We start from the raw sequence: 21,787 nt of genomic DNA, 5'->3' as shown, positions 1-21,787 counted from the left end.
TAGGCCTCTGCGTGGTTGGCCTCACTGTAATTTGCATGCCTGTGCACGTTTGATGCTTTTCTGGCATTCTTGATAAGATGTATTGATATGCCTCACAACACTTGCATATTTTCTGTTCTTCTTTTTTATGCAGTTCTATTTCGATGAATGACTGATTTAACAAGTTAATTTTATCACTTGATTTTTATCACAGTTCAAACACACTTTGGTTTTCACAGTAAAATCAAACTTAACTTTTGATCATGTATTTTAATCTAATGAAACTAGTACATTTCTTATATTTTCTGCATTTAAATGTTACTGATTTGTATTACATACAAATATAACAGAAGGCCTAAAGAGGACATAGTGGATTGAAGTAATACATAAGTGTGTTAAACGTAAAAAAATAAAGCTAATTGTTGGTTGCTGAACTTCAGTGATGTGAATTTTAATCCACAGGACCAAAAATTCAAATTCAAAAGATTCAAAAGATTCAGGTTCAAAATCCAGTGCCGACCAGAAAGTGTCCAAAGTTCGTTTCCCGTCCCCCAAAAGGTACTTGGTCGACTCCTCTTAATTAAACCTGATCAGTTTATAAAATACAGATATCACATATTGAAGTACAGTAATGTCATTCTTTTTCTCCCTCTTCTTGTTATTACTGTTGTTTATGGTCCTCAGCCAGCCCAAATCCTGCAATTACCAAGAGGTACTATTCAATTGCCATTGATTAATTCCCAATAATTACGTACAGAACAATGACACATCTGTGACAATAATGACCTCAATCTTTCACAGGACCTTGATGACGGGGACGATTACATGAACACTGCCGACGTCAACATCTATGGAAACATATGAAAAAACACCAAAAGATTCTAATCATGCTCATAATGGTCATCTGTATTAAGAGCATCTGATGACTGCAGTTTTTATACACGACTACTGTGGTATTCTCTGTTATCAAGCAAACTATATTTGATTCTCTCTTTGATAATTTCATCAATTATTTAGGGAAAGTAAAATTCATTGGTAAGTGCAACTTTGTTCAGCCAGAGTACTTGTTTGTTTTCACCATTGTTAGTGATTTTTCCAATGAGGTTTTCAATCTTAATAATGCAAAGCAAACCATCAGGTGTCTGGTTCCATATTTTTCTTGGCAAAAAGGTGAATTGTATTAAATGTATTATTATTGTAAGTGTATTTCCCAAAATGTTAAATAATTAAAAATATGACCTCATAATGGGAAAAGCCAAAAAGCTGTAAACAGGACCTATATATCATGGGTAATTATCTTCCAGCATCTAAATACAGGTCAAATGTTTTTATACAGTATATTAGCAATATGTAAGAACTCAGTATGATATGGGTTATTGATTTTATTGTACATTTTAGAGTGAGGTTTCTTCAACTCATGAGTGGTTAGGGACTTCAAAAGGTGCTGAAACGCTTCATAAACTTTCAACTCTTGGGGTAAGTCATTCTGATATTTTCGAATTAGTGAATAAAAGAAGCTTTTCTTTACCTTGCATTTTACAACTGTATTAGATGAAAAACTGAATTTCAAATTAATTTTCCCAAAATATTGATTTATGTAACTATGGTGACATCATTGCTTCTTTGAAATTCTAATAGAACGGCACAGAGTTAGATTTTTTCATTCCAAATCTGAGACAGTTAAGTTTAAGTACAGGAAACAGATCTTGCATGTTGCTAAAATATCCGTCTCCACTTTACAATTTACTGTCTCTTTTTTACTCAAAATAAATCTTTAGGATGAGATTATAATTTTCTTGTTGCCCTTAGTCCGTCTCAGGAGTTTTCTGAAATGGAGAATGTTTTTCTGGACTACAACATCAACCTTGTTCTGCTTTTATATACCATATTGCCACAAATTAACATTGACTGACCTAACTTTAGAACATTTAAAACTTGAACTGCTTTAGAAACGAGCAACTATCTCGGTATGTTGAAAAATGCTTTCTAGGCCTAGAAAGGTGTCTTTATTTAAAATAGTTTTCAGGTTGTATTTTTCTTTCTTTCTATGGCAAACCATGTATCAGATTAAGTAATCTATATGTATTCTTTGCAACCCTTTTTTGTTATTGCTACCTATTTTGCCTGTATTTTTATTATAAATAAGTTTTCCCTGTTTTATTTTGAAAATAAATACATCAAAGATTGAATTTGCTATTTTTCCAGCACATGCACATGACGTAGCAGACTCTCATTGCGTTAGTATATACATATATATCTATCGGTATGTATGAAATCACTTGATATTTTGGGCCATTTATGTACAGGATGTAAAATGCATGTGTGCTCTCTCTTTTTTCACATTGTCTTTTTGGGTTTGTTTTTCTTTTATCTATTCTGGTTCAATAGTCTTGGCCTTTAAACTGTTACTCCGCCCAAATACAGCTGCAGACATTCACCCTCTGTACATCTTGTAGTTATAGAATTACAGTCTTTTTAGTATGGGTATATGCAATTTTTTGAGCAGAGGCCTAAAAATAGGCTCAGAGCTTAAAAGGTTAAGAAGGCGTACAACCAGACTTTCGTTGACTTTGCTCGGGATAAAATTATTATTTTTGATTGTTGGTGTAAAGCATGTAACGCTGACGAACTAGCCTCTGTGTGTGAACTCATTTTAGAAGAAATAAAAAATTGGTTGCCTGAGCGTACTGTGGTTTATTTAAATGAGCAAAAAGTGACCACCCTGCAGCAGGCCGCTAGGCTGGCAGATGAATTTGCTGTCATGCATAGAAATGTGTTTTCGAGGCGAGATTCTCAGCAGAGTATTCGCAGAAACTTTGTAGCACATATGTGCCACGTGGAAATGTTTCTCGGTCGGGTCCTTATGCTGAGAAACAGTGTTTTTTTTGTTATGATCCGGGTCACTTGATAGACCGCACCACAGAGGCAGCTTCCAGGCAGCAGCCAAAGGGAGTTGAGTTAGCCACCAATCCAAAAGCCTGATGAGTGTTTCAAACAGTTCATCTTGAATGGATTTGTGTCGCTCACAAGAGAGGCTGAGGACCGGTGCCCAGTGACAGTGCTACGCAACACTGGTGGTTCGCAGTCCTTTATTCTTTCTAGTGCTCTGCCCTTTTGTGCAGTCTGCCTGTGAGGTGAGTGCTGTGGTGAGAGGTATCGCAATGCAAACTAAGATGTTCATTTCATGTCATTTCAGGTGTGTGGTACCATTTCCAAGATGCCTGGGTTAAGCCATATTCTCCTGAGCTTCTATATTTTAGGTAATGCAGTTTTGTTCTTCCAGTGTGTGTGTGTTGGATATAAACACTGACCTATTCTTACATTTTCCTTTTGCATATTGTTGCTCTTGCAGGATACATTTTCTGCGGTTCCAGGGCCTGGCATGTATATATGCCAGGCAATATCAAAGGATTGGTGGGTTCCTGCCTTGTCATCCCCTGCACTTTTGACTACTATAGTAATCCACCTCGCAGACCAGATCGTGTGGTTTGGTACCAGTATGCCAACCATAAATATCCAATAGTTTATGACGATTGGTACCCATCTGATGTCATTGGCATATTTTATGGAAAAACACGAGTATTTAATTTCAACAAGAAATGCAGTCTTCAAATCTACCCAGTGACGTGGCATCACCACAGACAGAGGATTTACCCTTGGGTAGATCCAGAGAATATTGGAAGATACACCCACCGATTCTTTGACAAAACTGTCACAATTGAAGTAGTGAGTAAGTAATCATGGTGAGCTTATATAAAAAGATACATTTTTAGATGTATATTAATTTCATCAATAATTTTTCACATTTCCTTTGTAAAGGCAGGCCAGAGACACCATCCATTATGATCTCTGGAAGCATGAAGGTTGGACAGCCCGTGATCGTGCAATGCACTGTTTACCACACCTGTTCCACTTATCCACCGACTCTGAGTCTCAACATCCCACTGCGAAGCCACAGCCTAACTCAAAGCTCCACATCTGGTGGCACATCCAAACTACCTTGATGACCACGTTGAACATAGAGAGCGATCACCAAAGTGTGGAGTGCTCTGTCCGACACACTAGCGGTCTGACTGCAAAAGCCACCAAAACCCTAAATGCAGAATGTATGTGATGGTTACGCAAGAATTAAACCATTTTTCTTTGATGCTGACCTAAAATTATTAACATTTACCATTTGTATCTCAGGCTCCTTTTCACCCTTGACTATCAGCCACACATCAGATGAATTTCTTGAGGGACAGGCAAGCAAAGTAATCTGCACTGCCTCATACACATGCCCAAAACATATTCCAACTCTCACATGGAACTATGGTACCATGCCGGCCTCCACTGACACCAGCAAGAGAGGAAATACTGAGTGGAGGTCTGTCTCCACACTGACATTTACAGCATCAGCTAAAGACCATGGACGATCTCTGACATGCTCTGCACAATTCACTGGGGGACAAAGGCAGGAAAAGAGCATCACCCTACAGGTAAAGAATGAGTACAAATAATGATAATCTTTATGTAACAAGCCAATAGCCTTTAAAGCAGTCATATACCAGAACTGCCCTGCATCACCAACAAAGTCTGCAATAGAACTGAAAGGTATTTCAATGTAATTGACTCGTCTCATTTTGCCAGCCCTCTCTTAATGTGGAAGTGTCTATTTTTGCCGCTCTTTCTTCAAAAAATTAAAACTTAGAAAATGAAATACAACTATAAGATAATTTCCCAATGTGAGCTTGTTTAGAAAGATAGTTCCCATGAATGGGATGTCAAAAAACGGTTAAAGGAAAGAAATGACAGTTCCGTTACACTAAATTGTTTAATACTTTTTTCAATTCTTTATCTTCTTCCTACCTCCAAAAATTATTCAGATGAAACACTCTGAGTGGAAACACCACTCATTTCTTGAGCTGCTTTTAAAAACGTCCAACTGCACTTTAAACGCTTCCTCTTTCTACAGAAAAGATGCTTTCTCGCAGCTGGTCCTTCACCACCCCCGCAGCATCACTGGCATTAAAGGCTCATGTATCATCATTCCTTGCACATTCCCCTACAGTATCTCCCAGCCTGCTGACCTGCGAGTTATATGGTACTTGTTCCAGAGCAATGGGTACCCACCTGTATTTGGCGAAAATTAAAACATTATTAGTAAGTTTAACGGGATAACTAGCTTGATTGGATCTGTTGGGGAGAAGAATTGTAGTCTTAAGATTGAGAAGCTGGAGATGTCGCACAACCAGGACAGACTTTATCCATGGGTAGACTTGAACCCTATCGCCTCCTACCACAGTGTGGGTCACACGCTTTATGACAAAACCTCTGAACTTATTGTATTAGGCAAGTATCTGGATGCATTCATTCCCGTTTTTTTTTTTGTCAATTAAATCCAAATTCCAAGACAGGCAGTTTTCAAAAATGATAGATTATAGACCATGCACAGGAACCGCAGCTGAGCATCATTGGTATCCCCAGGGTGGGAGAGGAGAGCACAGTGTCCTGCAATGTGCGCCATGCGTGTGCCTCTGCCCCCCCCGACCCTAAACCTGGATGGTGTACCTGGAAAAGAGGCGATTACTGACACTCTGGTATCTGATGGGATTTGGGAAAGGAGAGCAGAGCGAACTTGGCTCGTAAAAGAGGAGGACCAGAGTGTGAAGTGTACTGTTAGTCACCGTAGTGGTCAGAAAGCCACAAGTGAGCTCAAGCTGAATGTTGAATGTGAGTACAGTGTCAGACAATAGTGATTGAATTAAAATTAAAATGCTCCTGTTTAGATTTAAACCTCACTATCACCTTTCTGCTCAGGTCCATATGATGAAATCACAATGACTGAGCGGCCAGGTGTGGAAACAGAGGGTGTGGCAAAGAGTGTCATTTGTTCTGTTTCCTACAAGTGTAAGAAAAATAAACCAACCGTTGAGTGGAATTACGAAGACATGCAGAGTTCGCTCAAAACCAAAGAAATCTCCAGCAATACCGATAACGTTGTGTCAAATCTAACCTTCATTGGCTCTCTTGAGGATGACGGTAAATCCTTGACCTGTACTGCTCAGTTTGTTTCTGGGGAGACTTCAGACTCTGAAATACTTCATATAAAAAGTAAGTTCATGTCATATATAGTTGTCACTTAAAGGAATTGTTTTAGATGTTGGAAGCTATTGTTATTGGCTTTCTGGCAGAGAGTTAGATGAGAAGATTGATACCACTCTTACATGTCTGTTGAATATGAAGCTACAGCCAGCAGCAGGTTAGCTTAGCTTAGCACAAAGGCTGGTAAAGGGGGGAAAAGCTAGCCTGGCTGTGTCTGAAAGTAACAAAATCCACCCTCCGACCCCTCTACAGCTCATTGGTTAACATGTTATGAATAGTTTGTTTCATCTGTACAGAAACTGAAAAGCAGCAAAGATGTATTATTTATACAGGGGAAATGTACCCAACCACTTCTTGCTTGCAGTCTCATCGGGTTGCTCAACTGCTCAGCGGCCCCAGTATTATGGTGAAATGTTGTTTTTGCCAGTGGGCTTTAGATGGATCAAACTTACAAAAAATAGAAAGTGTTATCTAGTGAGCTTTAGATGTTCTGCTGACAGAGCCAGGCGAGCTGTTTCCCATTTCCATTCTTAATGCTAAACTAATCTAAGCTGGAGACTCTAGCCTTACATTTAACGGACATGTAGGAGTTTTAATACTCTTCTCTGACAACTCTCTGCAAGAAAAGCAAATAAAAATATTTACCAAAATGTCAAACATTTGCTCTAATGATGACACATTGATCATTGATTGCTGTCTTTTTTCGTTACAGAATATGTCAGACCAGTTGATCCATATGAAAATGACAGTGGGTGTACTTCTCCATTCTCTCAAAACTCATCCTGCTGCCATGTTATGTCAAAAGTGGACTGATTTCTACAGGCATCCCATCATGGCTTGTTTCTCTCTCCCTCTACAGCTCTCCACGCTGTGGATGCTGAGGTCCCTTTCAGATTCAGCGCCTTGACTCGCTCCTGTGTGGTGATTCCCTGCAGCTTCCCGTACCAGGAGGATGAGCCTGTCACGCGTGGCATCTGGTCCAAAAAAACTGGGGATGTCATCTACCACAATGCCCCAAGCTATGTGGTTGACCATTTCAAGTGCCGCACCAGAATACTAGGAGATGTGAATGAGGGAAACTGCTCATTAGAGATCGATGACATCAAGCCCTTTGACAACGGGCCCTTCTGTTTCCATGCAGAGAAAGGAAACAATAACAGACACAGATTCAACAATAGCTGCGTATTTATTGTTATGAAAGGTCTGAAAAGTCTTAATTTTCTTTAAATATGCCAAGCTATTTATCTGTTTATCTGTTTTCTAATCAACATAAGTATTCTGCTTTGTGTTTCACATGCTCAGCGTCCCCAGGAAAACCAGTGATGACCTCAGTTCCAGCAGAAATCTACGCCGGTTCAACGATTACCGTCTCGTGTTCTGTGACGCACACATGTCCATCACATCCACCAGTGTTCTCATGGAGTGTCCCTAGCCTCACCAGTGAGGTCACGCACACCTCGACACCGCAGGGCATCTGGCAGACGACCTCCACCATCACTTTCATGGCTGCTGGAGGAGATGGGGCCAAAACCCTCACCTGTACTGCCATCTGGTGGCGGGGCAAGCAGCAAGCCAACACAGTCCAGCTGACTGTGAAGGGTGAGAGCCACAAAATGCATCTGTTCTGCTTATGTCTTGCAATTCTATCATACATTGAGTTGTCAAATGTACATCACCAGGATCAAGCTCTCGGGCAGTAGCCATTGCAGTGCCAGTCCTGATTGTTATCATCCTAGCTGCAGTGTTTGGAGTGGTCTTCTATAGGAGAAGGTAAATACATGTCAATTCAAAAGATGCCAATACTGTAGATTGGTAATATCTGTGCTATAGTGATGCTATTGTTTATTGTAGAATGTCAAAGTCAACATTTACGAGTGAATGTTTTTAACCAACAGGAAGCGCTCTGACGACTCACTGAGACAACCACCTCGACCAGAGAAAAGGTTTGTAGGTAAACCGTAATGAGTAATGATGACGTCATTGATGTCTAGATTTCAGTCAGGAACACAAGAAAATTACTCAAAAACTGCATCAGGTTGCGTTTTGCAGTGTGCAAGCCAGCAAGCTTTTCTGGCCATTCTGAGCCACAATCCTCTGGGCAGTGACAGATGCGTCAAATTTTACTGAGATGCTGAGAAAGCACAGCCTGATGACCGCTAACAAGCCCCCAGATATATGAGCAAGAGGGTCAAAGTTCAAGGCTCAATAGGCCCTTTTCATAGCAGTGATGTAGACACAGGTATAATAATGACTTATTGATAGGTTGATAATTAATGTTAATTAATTACACCTGTGTTTATCTATGATGGCAGGTCAAAATGGCTGCTGTGAGCAGTGCCTATGTTATGATGAAGTAGTATATCCTAATTGTGTGTTTAGTGCATGCAACAGTAGGTAGTTTGTAAGGGCAGCTGCTTCAGAGTTATTCTATTTATTGTTATTATAGAGTTCAATATGATTATAGGTTTACTGCAAAATCCAACGCAGAGCTGGAGCAACTCTAAGAGGTCGTCATGTTCCCCATTCTATGATGCCATTATTTCTTAGTGTCCATCCAAAGTTTAAAACAAACAAACTGCTGAATGAAATGATTGTAGACTTAACACGCTGTGTATATATGGTATCACACATTGAGTATATGTTTGTTGAGTTAGATTAGTATTTCCCAAAGTACTAATGTGAAAAATGATTAGAACGTTTGCTTTGGACGTTACTAATCAGCTGCCACACAGCTGCTGTATTGATGATGATTGAAGCTTCAGCGATCTGCCGGATTCTTTTGTCATACATACATCCTGTATTTCCATCAAAAAAGCTATTTAAATCTCTGTCTCTGCAACTATCACAGGAGATCACTCTGGGATATATTATCCAGGTAAGTCTCTTTTGTTGGTCTCATATAAAATTGTGGATGTGCTGTAATCGGTTTACATAAATATTTTCCACTTAACGAAATTTCCAGGAGAAACCCTGATGACAGGCAGAGACCTCCAAGGCCAGAAAAACGGTGTGTAAGCAGACTGCTTGCTTAACAAACTGGACAAATACAGTAGACCTAATACTGACACGCATTAACACTGTTATTTCCATACAGGGGGTCCATTTGGAGACGATTTTCCCGGTAAGAATATCCAAGACTAATCATTCATGTTTAATCCCCTGTTTACTGCCTTGTGTTTACATTTCTTCCCTTTTCAGGAGAGCAGAAGATGGCCATGTTGAGTTGAAAAATCTGAGGGAACCCAGGTAGGTGTTTTTTGTATTTTTTTAGATTTTACCATTCTCACTATTTCAAACTGTTTAATATTTAATTGACACTGTTCTTACAGAAAGTCATACTGGAGGAGGTTTTCTATTTTCAAACTTCTGTTATAATAATCAATAGTAGGAATGGAACTTCCATTCCTACTATTTTAGGAATGGAAATCAATTAATATGAATATATTTATTAACCTGGTAGAAACCAAGGTAACACTGTGAACCTCAGTGTTGCCTATTTGTAAGTGTTTATCGATGTTCCACTACCACATCACACAGCCCTAAACACTGATCTTGTGTGATTCCCTCCTCCTCCCGTAGAAACAACACCACCACTGTAAACTGTGATGCTCAACTCTTCAAACAATGCGTTCCATTCCCGAAGGAGTGAGTTTTACAAACACAGCTGTTCCTATCTCTTTTAAATGTCATACCACTGTGTCTCAGATACTTGTCCATTAATTGTCTGCTTCCTGTCATATTTCTGTTTGCTCCAGTAACCGGAGACCTCCCCGCTCTGTCAGGCCGGAGGTTAGTAGTGCTGTGGTAAACAGTGATGCCATTGCTACTTATTTCTGAAAAATAGTAGGTTATATCATGTTTCCTGACTAACCATTTGGAAAAAGGCATCGAACAATAAAGGATGCCCTGCTTATGGTAGCCTGCTTTTGGGCCATGGGCCAGAGGATGTGAGAAAGCATAATTTAATGGAAAGCACCCAGGATTCACCATATCAACATCCCGAGTACTTGTCTCACCAGCAACAGAACTATTGTAACTCATTCCAATTTTCCTCAAATTTGTTACAGGATTTCCATATGTACGGCAACTATTGAGTTCTTCAAGACATCTCGGAATCATCGCATGCTTCCAGGACGTGTTGCTGTTTATTATTTTACAATCATACACATACTGCACAGTACATGTTTGCATGTGTGGGGAAGTGAAGTTTGTCTTGCATTTAAACTTGCTTTATGTAAAGGTGCAATGTGTAAGATAGGGCCGGAATTTTAGAAAACTATTTAAAGCCCCGTCCTGTCTTCTTATACCACTTGTTCCTCATTAGGTGATAGTGAGTCACTGTGGCTTCTGCCATCAGTCTGGAGGACAAATAAGTAGTTTTTTTGTTATGTACAGTATATTGTGTATTGGATTAAATCCAAAGTGACAGAAATGAGAAAACAACTCGCACCCTCACTTCGTCTTCCCCGACTCCAGGAGACGAGTTCGTCAGGAGTTCAGCGTGTGTCAGCTCCTAGCGCCAAGATTGTGCCGTCTGCATCAGAGTTATTTTGACCAACTCTCAGAATTTCAGCAGTTTAGTGGAATTGTGTGTATTCTTGCCCTGCTGTTAGTTGGTAGTATGGGCTTGTTTGTTGTTGTTTTTAACTGATTTAGATAGTATGGATTTAGCAGCAGAGGGGAAATGCTGCCCCCTATTTCTTTGGAGCATGTGGCAAAGGATTACACAGTGCACCTTTAAAGAATGCTTATCAGCTGTCAAATATAATAATAAATAAAAAACAATCTTTCAATTTGACTCAATAGTTTGTCTTGTGCATACAATTCCAATGTAATTTGATTATTTTCCTCTAAACGAGAAAGAGAGAGAGAGGGAGAGAGAGAGAGAGAGAGACTAAAGGGCATCTACATTCCTGGTAGGTCCACTCCCATATGACTGTGACAAATGACATTGTTTGTGGCACATGCTTCAAGTGATACATATATGTATTCAGTGACCTTCTGTTGGGCATCATATTGAAAAAAAAATAGACTTGAAGCATAAAACGCAATTGTGATTATATTCATTCAATCAAACATACAGCAGTGCTCGTTACAGACACACTTGACAGAGATCTGCACTCTGTTGAGTGAACTTCCCTAGTTTTTCTCCTGCTGTCTGATCAAGTGGCCAAACAGGAAGCTGCAAACCCTAAAAGCGCATTGTCACGACCCGGCTCAAAAGGCCGTAACATGAGGGAGGCAAGACGAGTTAAAAGTAATAAATTGACATTTTGTAAGAGCCATTTTGTCGTTTTGTTTTTGTACAACCTCCCACCACATGGGGGCGTAGTGCCGGTGTGAATCAGGCCACAGGTAATATAATCAGTGGGGTCATTGGACACAGGTTGTTGCTAATAGGTAGAAGCAAACAGTTTTTGACCGTGAAGATTTAATGAATGCAAATGTTACAATTTATTGGTATGAGGAGAAAATGGATAACTGAAGAGAAAGTGGTGAACTCTGATTATGTGAGGAATAAAATGCCTATATTCGAAACTGGACTTTGTTATTTATGGCACGCGTCAGAACAAACATTACAGCAACCGTAGTGACTTTTTTATTGGGAAGCAACGGTCACTACACATTTATTTAATGAACCAGTAACTAAACTAAATAAACAATCAAAACAAGGCAGCAGCCAGGTCCTCTAAAAAGACCGCAGAGAGGGACCACAGCTAAAGAAGAGGGGCAGCCTTTATAGCTGGGACAACCCAAAGCTCAGGTGTCGCCCATCAGTGGCCGATTAACATCCTGGAAGACAACTGAGGAGAAAACAGGACACAGACCCCTGGTGGAAGGGAGGGGTCGTCACAGCGTTAACAAGTGTCCCTCTTCAGTCTTCACATGTCCTGCCAGTTATGTACAATCAACAAATACACATTTAAAGACGGGGACAGGCTCATGGATGGATTATAGAGACGACGGGCCCCTGTGCACAGACTGGCAAAAGGTCCCACAACCTCTCCTTCATCTGAGCAAGACACACAGACTTTATAATTGTTCAGTCTCTTTTGGTTGTTTTGTCTCTTTGTAGTCGTAAGGCATCTCTCTGTGGTTTTGCGTCACTTTGTAATTGTTATCTGCTAATTGCACTTTATTCCGATGTACACCTGGCTGTGGACCAAATGTCCACCTCTCTGTCTCCGCTAAAAGCTTATCATGGAGACGGTGTAACAGCTCACATCTTTACATTGACAACTTTGGTGCGTGCGTTGTTTAGATTGAGCTGGATCAGTCCCAGGCTTCGTACTATTCAACCTATTTTATCACTGTGAATCTGCCAACCTCCTGACCTTAACTAGACATTCGTATCTGTGTGCCAGAGTTTACAAGAGTTTAAAAGTATTTCTGTCTATGGTTGTTTATCCCCTTAACCCTTTGCACTTGTTTTGTGTCTCTTCGTAATCATTTTGTGTTTCTTTTTGGTTGGTTGTTCCATTTTCATAGTTGCGAGTCTCTTGTGGTCTCTTTGCAGTAGTTTTTCATCTTTATTTTTATCTTTTTGTGTCTCTTTTTGTGTCTCCTAGAGTGACATTTTGAGTGACATCATGCCCCATTAATAAAACTCAAGGATGCCTTCAACTTTAAATCAGAGTCTGGAATAAGCAAATATAGGCTGAGGGCCTGACACACATCTTTTAAATGACACTGAGACAGGATTTTAAGGACTCAAGAAAACAGAAATCTGAATACACAGCAGAAATTTGAGAAAGTTATTTATCCAGCTTTTTCTTTTGTCAATGACATCAAAATATTCTTGATAATTGTAATTAAAAATAGGTTTCAGGTTAATAATATCGCACTCATATACATTCTCGTCCCAGAAAGAACCATTCTACGCAAGACAGATGCTGTTGTGTAGGCAACATGCTAAAAAATGTAAATAAGCTGGTTAGAAACTAGCTGATAAGAGATAAATGGAAATCACAGCTTTACTAAACTATATTTAAACGCTTTGCCAGCTAAATTTTCTCACTCATCAGTTGAACGGATAAGGAGGGGTGTGAGCACTATGAGGCCTTGCAAAGATGAGAAGCTGGGGGTTATGCTACTGTCTCAACTATTTAAGAGAGCGCGACCAAAGAGACCAGCGGTGTCACCAGGAGCAGAAGGCCAGCACTTGTGCTGCTGGCGCTGTTGCAGTAATTCCCCTGACAGCAGCTTATTTCTGTTCCAGCGGCTCCTGCCATCGTTGTAGATTCAGGTGCGCACATCACCTTGGAGGCACAGCCCTTCAGGGTGATTGATTCACCTCTTGTAGTCACTGAGAGAATAAAAATAATGTAAGTGCGTTCATCTAGAATCCCTCTCTGAGCAGAAGGAATATGTGGAACAGAGTAAGATGTTAAATGCTTGCAGGCTTGTTACCTTTGGTTGAGATGCAGTGGTCTTCAGTTCCCTCACAGTTTAGAGTTGCGGTGCAGTCTTTTCCGTTGCATTGGAAGCACTTTTTACCATTTGCAATGGATTTGCTGGGCACTGTAATATAAAACATACATTGTTCATACTACTTGGTTATGTATAGGGGGATTGGGGGGTTATTGCAATGCACTATTCTTCCTTTCGTGCCTTTTTGAAGCTCTTTATATGCTGGTGAACAGATTTATGAATATTCTCTCTCTTTCAGACACACACATATACACACACATATACACACACAGCTACACTGTGGCAGTTGGGGGTATATTACCCCTGGGCTCCTCTATAATGGATGGTGATATTGGGGAAAAGTAATTTCCTCATACTGGCTGGTTTTGAAATTTGATTCTTGTTTCTCTGACCCTATTTGCCCAAGCATACGTATGTCTCAGGTTCTGATACATTCACTGGCATCAATCCACAATTCACAATGTCTATCCAGCACAAGACATGAATATAGAACTAATATATGTTTAAAATATATTATTTACTCAGTAAAATCATATATACATATTTTTTTAATTATACAAGTCATTATTTTGACATCTAAAATATGACAAATGCAACCAACTCTAACTTTTAAGGAGAGTAGTAGTAGTGAGGAGAGTAGTCACATTTTTAACAGTGTTTGCTCCTGCAACTAAAACAGCTCTCAGTGTAAAATAACAGACAATATAAGTAGGTTACCAGGGGCAAATTGGTCATTGCAGAGCTCGGAGTTGCAACACTCGCTGGTAATTATGGTTTTAGAGATTCCGTTGTTGATTGAGGCGTTCACACACTCTTGAGCCAAAGCGCAGCCTTTTGTCTTGACTTCAGTTAGTATTGAACCTGCAACAAAAGAGGAACCTTTATAGACCGAACAGGACAAAGCAGTTTTACGATAAAACAATGCAACACAAATGACCATACCTGCATATATAGTTAAATGAAGTGCAGCACACTGTTGACTTGACGAAGGGCATTCTATTGTTTTGTCTTGGCAGGTTCCTGAGAGTCCCACACACTCATAACATCTCAGGGTGTGGGCTGTGGAAACACAATATTCAGATAAGTAAAAAAAAAAAAGTTTTAACATTTGTAAAGGTAAATATAAAATACATATATATATATATATATATATAAAAAAACATTTTAAAAAAATGAAAATGAAGATCCTCCATCTCTTAAAAATGTACTTGTCAAAAACATAACGTAACCTTGCCTTTAGAGAGAAGCACAATGCCACAGATCAGAGTAAGGAGATGCATTTTGTGATGGCGGGATAAAATAAGTTTCAGTTTGATCTGTTATGGCTATAAGTAGTTCTTCTGAGAAGGGGTTGTCCTCATTCTCAGACCACTCCTTTTGTGCTGCTTTGAAAGTGAAAAAAAGAGAAGCCCTGTAAATTCACTTGAATTGAAACTCATGTTTAGTTTCGTTTTTTAAGTTTGCAACTTTTTCACAGATCTCAACAGTAGTGCAAGAGGTGTCTTATAGCTAGAAGAGCTATAGCACAGAGTATCCATACATAGAGAGACAGACTGAAGGACCAATAAAATACAAAGTGAAAGACTTCCACTCTGTTTTTACACATAATATATTAACACACATCTCTCATAGAACATCTGTGATCCACCCAGTGTAATTATGAGTACACTTCTGGATGCCCTGAGGACAGCAAACCCCATCGTCAATACATCTCAGTGCATGTTTACACCGTTGTGTCATGCGAGGAACTGCCACACTGCAATTATGAAAGGTGGGAAAAATGTTCTCTGTTACAGCGCATTAACATTTTAGGAGCTTTTCCAATTCTTTTATCAGGTGACTGCACGATGGCAGATACTGACTGTTCTCACATGCTGGCCCTTTATTTCAAAGTAACACAGGTAATTTGGATGTAAAGTGGTGACTGCATTTTGATCATTTGCTTTTTGTACAACTTTGGCTGTATTGGTTAACTGCTGCTGCTGAATATGACTGTTTTATATTAGTGCTGCAGAAAAAGAACCACTGGAAAAAGTAAATAAATATTACTTTTATCGCGTCCAGTTAGATTACCTTGACGTTTAAACATCACAATATTCCTGAATGAAGATACAATAAATATCTCTGAGCATTGTCCCTCTCTGCAGTAGAAATTGTTGTGGCAAATCCCACTCTGACAATGAGGAACGAGACAAAAATCTCTTAGGGGTGTCACACTTTTAATGCTCAGAGCATAGCACGCAGGACAAGGTTTAGGTTGAAATGTGCATCCCGATGGGAAGTTGTTCTCTCTTTATACTTTGGCTTGCTCATCCCTTTATGGTTGCTTCTTTTAGTTCGTAACTTGCATGTATTTGTATGTCTCCTCCCTTGAATATGTAAATACGGTTTATTTGAGGTAGGTCAACATGCATAACCCTTACTTTATTTGGGAAAGATATACAATAGACATAACTCTTTTAATCTGTTGGGCTAATACAGTAACTGGATATCTGATATCTAACTGTGTAGAAAAGTGTATCATGGAAACCTAACGCAACCTCTTAACTGCATGAGGCTTTTCATCTGGGACAAGGGTTGCTCAACAAGTGGTTTCCCACCAACACTTGAGTTTCATTTCTTCTTCAAAAAATCAAGACCAAACAGGTTTAAGCACATTAAGCTGTTTGTTATTTCAGGGGAAACAAAAGCCACGTACCAAGGATGTAGATAGACTATAGAGGTCATAGACTGTATTGTAAAAGGTTTTAAAGCAATAAGTCATTGGAGACTGACATAAGAAAAGTGCAATAAAAATGACCCAGATGCAAAATATGTTTTACTTGTTTCCTTTTATTTCTGAGTAATTCACAATTACACTTTGAAGGTTTGAAAGAAAATTAAGAAAAAACAAATGCAGATTTCTATATTTTCATGTCTGCACCATCAGACCAAAACATCACAAAGTCCATAATGGCTTGCAAAAAAAAACCATCCGAATCTTGTTCGATCATGTGCAGAGATCCACAACTTTCTGACACTGAGCACCAAAAGTTCTCAGCTTTTCGTTCCCACCAAAGTCTACAGAAGGTGTCCTGCTTTAATATCTGACTCTCCACCAGTGACCGGGCTTCCAGTTTCTCTTGTCCCTCTTGTAGGGTGCAAACTGCGGCTCCACTTTCACAGACACATTTTCTTTTAAGTGACCTGATTATCAGACGTAACAGCTTGCAACTGCTATTGTATACGACAGCAGTTCAACCAAGGTGTTAGCAGAGCAGGCGGCTGTACTCCGAGAGGGCGGAGGACTTCTTCACCCCATCCCAGATACGAGCTGCATAGTGAAACCTGTAAAAACACAACACATTTATACAGACCCCAAATTGTATTCACCTGATGAAACGGATGTGTTCCGATGTTTTTTTTAACTGATGTGTATAGCAGAGGAGCAGTTTATGCAGTATGCGTCTTTGCCACAAGCTCGCCCACACATCTACCTTGAAAACTCTTTCACTACGAACAATAAAGGCTACAACTACAAAATATAAATAAAAACTGAAACTGAATTAAACTGGCTATAGTAACACACAAAAAAGATATGCTTTGTAAATCTCTATTTTTACTGCACAAACTCTATTGAAATGCATGTTCTGTTTCATTGGCAAAAAACACAAACCTACTTTATCATAAATGTTGTATTTGCAACTAAAGAGAGCACTATCCTTAAAGATGAGATCTAATGAAAATGCCCTTTTAACCCATTGAGATCATATCGTACACCTATTTAAAAATATATGCAAATATTTTTTTACAGAAAATCAATTTCCTGTATTTTTCATTGAAGAATGTGACATTTACCAGTTCTTCTCAGTGAGGATGGTGTGTGACAGCTGACAGCGGGGCATAGCCAATATTTGGCTGCGCAGTTTTGAAACCATGGTTGAGAACGCAGGATGTCCTCTGTACCCCGGGAGCAGAGAGAAGAGCGGGTATGCTCCCGTCCCTAAACACGGTACAAAGATGAACTCACATTTTACACAATATACGGGACAACAATTGAGTTGTGCCTTATGTGAAGATACATTCTCTATAACCTGCTTTAGTCAGATTATCCTCCCCATCATTCTCCTGCATAGGAAGGAGGAACATGTTGACTTCAGTTGCCAGATAGTCCTGCTCCAAACCAGGAAACATGTTGCAGTCTAGCATGGACAATGTACCTAAAAACAAACCATGTATTATGGGATGAGTGCAGGTGTGGCATCATGGAGCAACTATTTTGTTAATCAAAGCTCTAAAACTAATTCTAATCAGTGGTATTGTTGGTTGAACCGTGACACATCCACTAAACAAGGTTAGCTCTTACAAACAGCCACAGAATGAACAGACTATATGTTTATGTATGAAGATGATATTCTTGCAGTTTTTAACCTTTGTACTTGAGATGCGAGTGGGCCATTAATTTGTCCACAACCATATACATGTTTTTTAGATTCCTTGGGCAGAAATCATCCCGTCTGGCTTTATTCTGGAGGAACACTGGAGGAGGGAGACATTTTAAAAAGCTCATTAAACCTGGTTGATGTGTGTGAGATTGTGTGTTTCTGTATTAAAAAGTCACCTATATGAGGATAGTACTCGGCTCCATCGTCATTGCCTGAAGAGCCAGCGCTGTCATGGCTTGCAGACGGAGTGGAGGGTTTCAACATCTCAGCGGTTTGAAGAAACCTACACACAAACAAAACTTTCAACTTCCTGTTGTGTTCCAACATCTGCATTCATGAGACAATGGCTGCATTTGATGGGTGATTAGCAATGTTTCAATACATGTATGGGCATATTAATATAATTTAAATACATACTTTAAAAAAACTATCCTTTAATTCCATAACTTCTTAAGATATACAAGTTGTTACATTTGGTTTAAATGAATTTCTGTACTTTCAAGGCTAGTGTCGTCTACCTTCTCCAGTAGCTACCACTAAGCTGATTACAGCTGCTTTCAACTACAGAGTTAAACTTTTAAAAATCTAATTAGGAAAAGGTATACACAGGGAAAGTGTCTTACAGTGAGGCTACAATTACTCAAATGAAGGATTAGAACTTCGTGTGGGCATCTTGAACAGATAATATTGTATTGGACAAGATGAATATGCGTCGACACAAGTTAGACTGGTACATTTTCAACACCTCTGGTTTTGCCTGCATTTGTTGTCAACAAGACCAACTGAAAGATAAATATTATTGAGCTTATGTAAAAGCAGAAGACAAATATTCCCTCAACATACAAGATCAAATGCTCAACATTCCTGAGGTAGGATGGGGATTTGAGAGCTACCCTCTTTTTTTGTCCTGTGAATCTTGGCACGAACTATAACCAAGAGCCATTGCAGATTAGCTAGTACCAACCTGTAGAGGTTTAAGTCAGTGAACCAGTCTTGAACCACAATGACAACATGGCACACTGTGAACAGGAAGGCAGCGATCTGAAGAGACTGTTGACAGATTATACACAGAGTGCTAATGTGGTCACATGCGTCATTAAACGATGAATCAGAGGAGTAAAGGGTGTGTATTGGTCCCTAGAGGTTAAGCACCAGTGCTCACATAAACAACTGGTGTTTCACCTGCTGCCATCTGCAGGCCAGCCACTGACCTGCATCTCAACATATGTGTGAGGGAGGTTGTACTCTGGAGGCAACTTCCGATCGTTGTTGATGAGGTGGTCGAGAATAGATGGGCTGAGCATCGGCTGAAGAAACAAATAAAGGAATTCACACACACAGCTCATCAGCCCTCAACCAAACACAGCGTTTCAAGTTACACAGTTCATGACTTGCTTACACTCAACACACTGACAGCTAATTTATAAATACTAGAGAAAAAAGGAAGAGAAACTGCATCTGCAAATACTACATTCATACCTGTGTATCCAAGAAGATGACTCTCTCCTGTGTGATGAAGAAATCAATGCCTGTACTCTGGTTTCCTCCTCTTTCCTTGATTTCTTGAGTCTGGGCTCTGAATACGTAGCCCCTGAGCAAACAAACATGCATTCCATCATTTAAAATGTCTGCACTGGTGAAGCTAAAAGAGAAGATGTACAACAACTGCAATTTAAAAAAAGCATAGAAGGGATGTAAAGGTCTGAATAAGCAATTTAGCTAGTACTTCTAATGTTCTCGAAACAAACAGTTAGCTTTAAAATGCACTCGATGGTGAAACTTGTACAGCAACATACGATCACATTTTCAACGGGACACCATGTGCTGACACTGACCTCATACACTAAACTGGCATCTGACAAACAATACTGCATTGTTTCAAATTCCTCTTAAATACTAGATGATATTTTCTGTCATTAGGGGAAAGCTTCATCCTTGTGTCAGCATCCTTTAACTGTGGACTTCTTCATGGTTCAACTTCCCTTTTAGCCACTATTCTGTTTTCTATCAATAAATGAAACAAATGCATATAACCAAGCAGTTTACAAGGTTGACCTTATTGTTGGTGTTACTACCAACCTCACCTCTGATCTTCCTCAGGAGTGTTGGCAGACAACAGGGACATGATTGTAGATTTCCCACTTCCCTGCAGGCCAATGACTCCCACCACCAACATATCGGTCTGGTCCCTCAGATACTGCAACACATGTTGAACACAGAACTTCCTTTGAGTACATACAGTGTATTATATTGAAAATATTAACACATCCTTCAATACCCATGGTTCCACAATAAACTAAATTCACCTCCATGGCACTGTCACACCAATTCATCTGGTCATCCACGAGCTTAATGCTGTGCTTCATCTTCTCAGGAGGGAGGAGTTTAGACTGGCCAACCATGGCTGGAAGTCACATGAAAACAAGATTTACTTCTCTTTTCTACGCGGGTGTAATTTGGCCTTATTGAGTGCATCCAAGTAGTCAAAACATCACAGTTTCTGACATTTACAGTAGGGGAAAAAAAGGTATTTTTGTGAAATCTACAAGAGCTCACGGTCCACAGCGCTGCTCGATGCGGAAGCACCCATTCCTCTGTTTTGGATCTGGTACACAGGCTGGGTGGGTCGCTGCCCCTCCCTCTCCATCTTGGAGGGCCCAGGACCAGAGGGTTGAGCTGCCGCATCTGGAGGGGTACCCAGCTTCCCTCCATCATCCCTGGCTTTCATTAGCATGATGGGCTTCTCTAGGACTGGAGCTCCACTGACAGGTGCATTCTGTGAGGACTTGGCCTGGTAAAGGATGCAACAACAGCACAGGTCGATAGATTGCATGAGCTGAGAGGCAGAAGACCTGAATACAAACAAGCTGTACTTTCTGTAACGATCACGTATTAACTGCGACTCATTTTTGTTGGCATTGTGAATTGTAAATTCTGGAAAGAATTATGTATAACTATAAATACCTTACATTGCCAAACATTAAAAGTATTTATTTCCACACTTTCTTCTCAAATGTGATAACAACATTAACTTCACATTACAGTCATGCTAAAGTATATTTGTACTTTGTGGTTAATATGACAACCCTTCAAACAGTACTACCTAGACAAATCCAAATGTTCTGGTGTCATTATTAATGTATGCGTTTGATGAGTTTAGTATCTTGGATAACTTAACATACCCTTTCCCCAGGGGGCTTTGCAAGAATGATGGGGGTCTTCTGAATGAGTGGGCCTGGTGGATCCTCGCTCCCATCCTGGACAGACAAACTGAAGTGAGTCACTTTTCTTGTGCAGGAATCAAACCAGCAGTCGCAACAACGCAGACTTCCTTATGCCAGTATGTGTTTGTAGTCTGGCTTAACGTTACCCTGCGTTCCCTCGGTTGATATTCTCGATCCCGACTGGGACCAGACAGATTTTGCCCCGGAGGTCCTGCATCTCTGTCCCCCCGGCGTCGCCTCCTCCGGCGTCCCTGCCCGTACATCCCGGGCTGACTGTGACCGGACTCCGACATGTCGCTGCTCACCTGAGTCACTACAACAACACAACCGATGACAACAGTAAGCTAGCTAACGATAGCAACCCAGGTCCAAGCAGAGGCGAGCTAAAGATACTCAAAGATCTTCGAAACAAGACATCTACTCTAAGCTAGCAATCCTGTCACCATTACTGTCGATGACGTTTAGATATATTTAATGGTGACATAGTTAAAGTTTATAATAAAGTAGAGTTAGCTAAAGCTTTCTTCGTGTGCACTGCGCTAGTTTCAAAACACAGCGTTATCCGGTACTGAAAGAAACTCCACCCGCCTGCAATGGTAACCAATCAAACGAACCTCGTCCGTGTGGTAAATGAAGTCGTCATGA

General features: G+C 40.0%; 4 protein-coding genes and 1 long non-coding RNA gene across 5 annotated transcripts; 3 read left to right on the top strand and 2 right to left on the bottom strand.

Annotated features, from left to right (window-relative positions):
• The first annotated feature begins 25 nt into the window (after positions 1-25).
• LOC116386430 (uncharacterized) lies at positions 26-2,662 on the top strand. The gene is made up of 3 exons (XR_004212966.1): positions 26-537; positions 664-691; positions 781-2,662. It is a non-coding gene; the product is annotated as an uncharacterized LOC116386430 (long non-coding RNA).
• A 707-nt stretch (positions 2,663-3,369) lies between these two features.
• Positions 3,370-4,478, top strand: LOC116386646 (sialoadhesin-like). The gene is made up of 2 exons (XM_031853048.1): positions 3,370-3,709; positions 4,168-4,478. Exons 1-2 carry the CDS (start codon positions 3,370-3,372, stop codon positions 4,476-4,478), a joined length of 651 nt encoding a protein of 216 aa, XP_031708908.1.
• A 460-nt stretch (positions 4,479-4,938) lies between these two features.
• Positions 4,939-9,712, top strand: LOC116386645 (myelin-associated glycoprotein). Its single transcript, XM_075447375.1, is given in 16 exon segments — positions 4,939-4,969; positions 4,972-5,303; positions 5,396-5,500; positions 5,502-5,691; positions 5,779-6,072; positions 6,776-6,811; positions 6,923-7,264; positions 7,366-7,662; positions 7,743-7,833; positions 7,959-8,006; positions 8,912-8,938; positions 9,026-9,070; positions 9,158-9,184; positions 9,262-9,309; positions 9,524-9,562; positions 9,643-9,712. Coding segments are annotated over 16 exon segments (2,022 nt in total).
• A 3,096-nt stretch (positions 9,713-12,808) lies between these two features.
• On the bottom strand, positions 12,809-14,849 carry LOC116386426 (urokinase plasminogen activator surface receptor). Its single transcript, XM_031852609.1, has 5 exons — positions 14,729-14,849; positions 14,437-14,553; positions 14,212-14,355; positions 13,474-13,584; positions 12,809-13,369 (listed from the first exon to the last, which is right to left on the bottom strand). Exons 1-5 carry the CDS (start codon positions 14,772-14,774, stop codon positions 13,170-13,172), a joined length of 618 nt encoding a protein of 205 aa, XP_031708469.1. The 5' UTR covers positions 14,775-14,849; the 3' UTR covers positions 12,809-13,169.
• A 1,457-nt stretch (positions 14,850-16,306) lies between these two features.
• smg9 (SMG9 nonsense mediated mRNA decay factor) lies at positions 16,307-21,737 on the bottom strand. Its single transcript, XM_031852569.1, has 13 exons — positions 21,289-21,737; positions 21,101-21,175; positions 20,475-20,709; positions 20,225-20,322; positions 20,003-20,115; positions 19,398-19,509; positions 19,130-19,225; positions 18,883-18,968; positions 18,095-18,201; positions 17,905-18,012; positions 17,568-17,693; positions 17,332-17,476; positions 16,307-16,821 (listed from the first exon to the last, which is right to left on the bottom strand). The coding sequence occupies exons 1-13, from the start codon at positions 21,433-21,435 to the stop codon at positions 16,743-16,745; spliced, it is 1,527 nt and encodes a 508-aa protein (XP_031708429.1). The 5' UTR covers positions 21,436-21,737; the 3' UTR covers positions 16,307-16,742.
• Between the last annotated feature and the right edge of the window lie 50 nt (positions 21,738-21,787).

The sequence above is a fragment of the Anarrhichthys ocellatus genome, unplaced genomic scaffold (assembly GCF_004355925.1).
Source record: "Anarrhichthys ocellatus isolate YVR2014 unplaced genomic scaffold, GSC_Weel_1.0 scaffold13, whole genome shotgun sequence".
Lineage (NCBI taxonomy): Eukaryota > Metazoa > Chordata > Actinopteri > Perciformes > Anarhichadidae > Anarrhichthys > Anarrhichthys ocellatus.
The sequence above is the reverse complement of the archived record's forward strand: the minus strand, read 5'-3'. Positions and strand labels throughout refer to the sequence as shown.

Coding starts and splice junctions, on each gene's coding strand:
- LOC116386646 (XM_031853048.1), top strand. CDS start 3,370: ATGCCAGGCAATATCAAAGGATTGGTGGGTTCCTGCCTTGTCATCCCC. Junction 3,710..4,167: donor TGTCACAATTGAAGTAGTGA/GTAAGTAATCAT, acceptor TTTGTATCTCAG/GCTCCTTTTCACCCTTGACT.
- LOC116386426 (XM_031852609.1), bottom strand. CDS start 14,774: ATGCATCTCCTTACTCTGATCTGTGGCATTGTGCTTCTCTCTAAAG. Junction 14,356..14,436: donor TCATTTAACTATATATGCAG/GTATGGTCATTT, acceptor CTTTTGTTGCAG/GTTCAATACTAACTGAAGTC. Junction 13,585..14,211: donor CAATGACCAATTTGCCCCTG/GTAACCTACTTA, acceptor TTTATATTACAG/TGCCCAGCAAATCCATTGCA.
- smg9 (XM_031852569.1), bottom strand. CDS start 21,435: ATGTCGGAGTCCGGTCACAGTCAGCCCGGGATGTACGGGCAGGGACGC. Junction 17,694..17,904: donor CTCGCATCTCAAGTACAAAG/GTTAAAAACTGC, acceptor GTTTGTTTTTAG/GTACATTGTCCATGCTAGAC. Junction 17,477..17,567: donor GGATAATCTGACTAAAGCAG/GTTATAGAGAAT, acceptor TACCGTGTTTAG/GGACGGGAGCATACCCGCTC.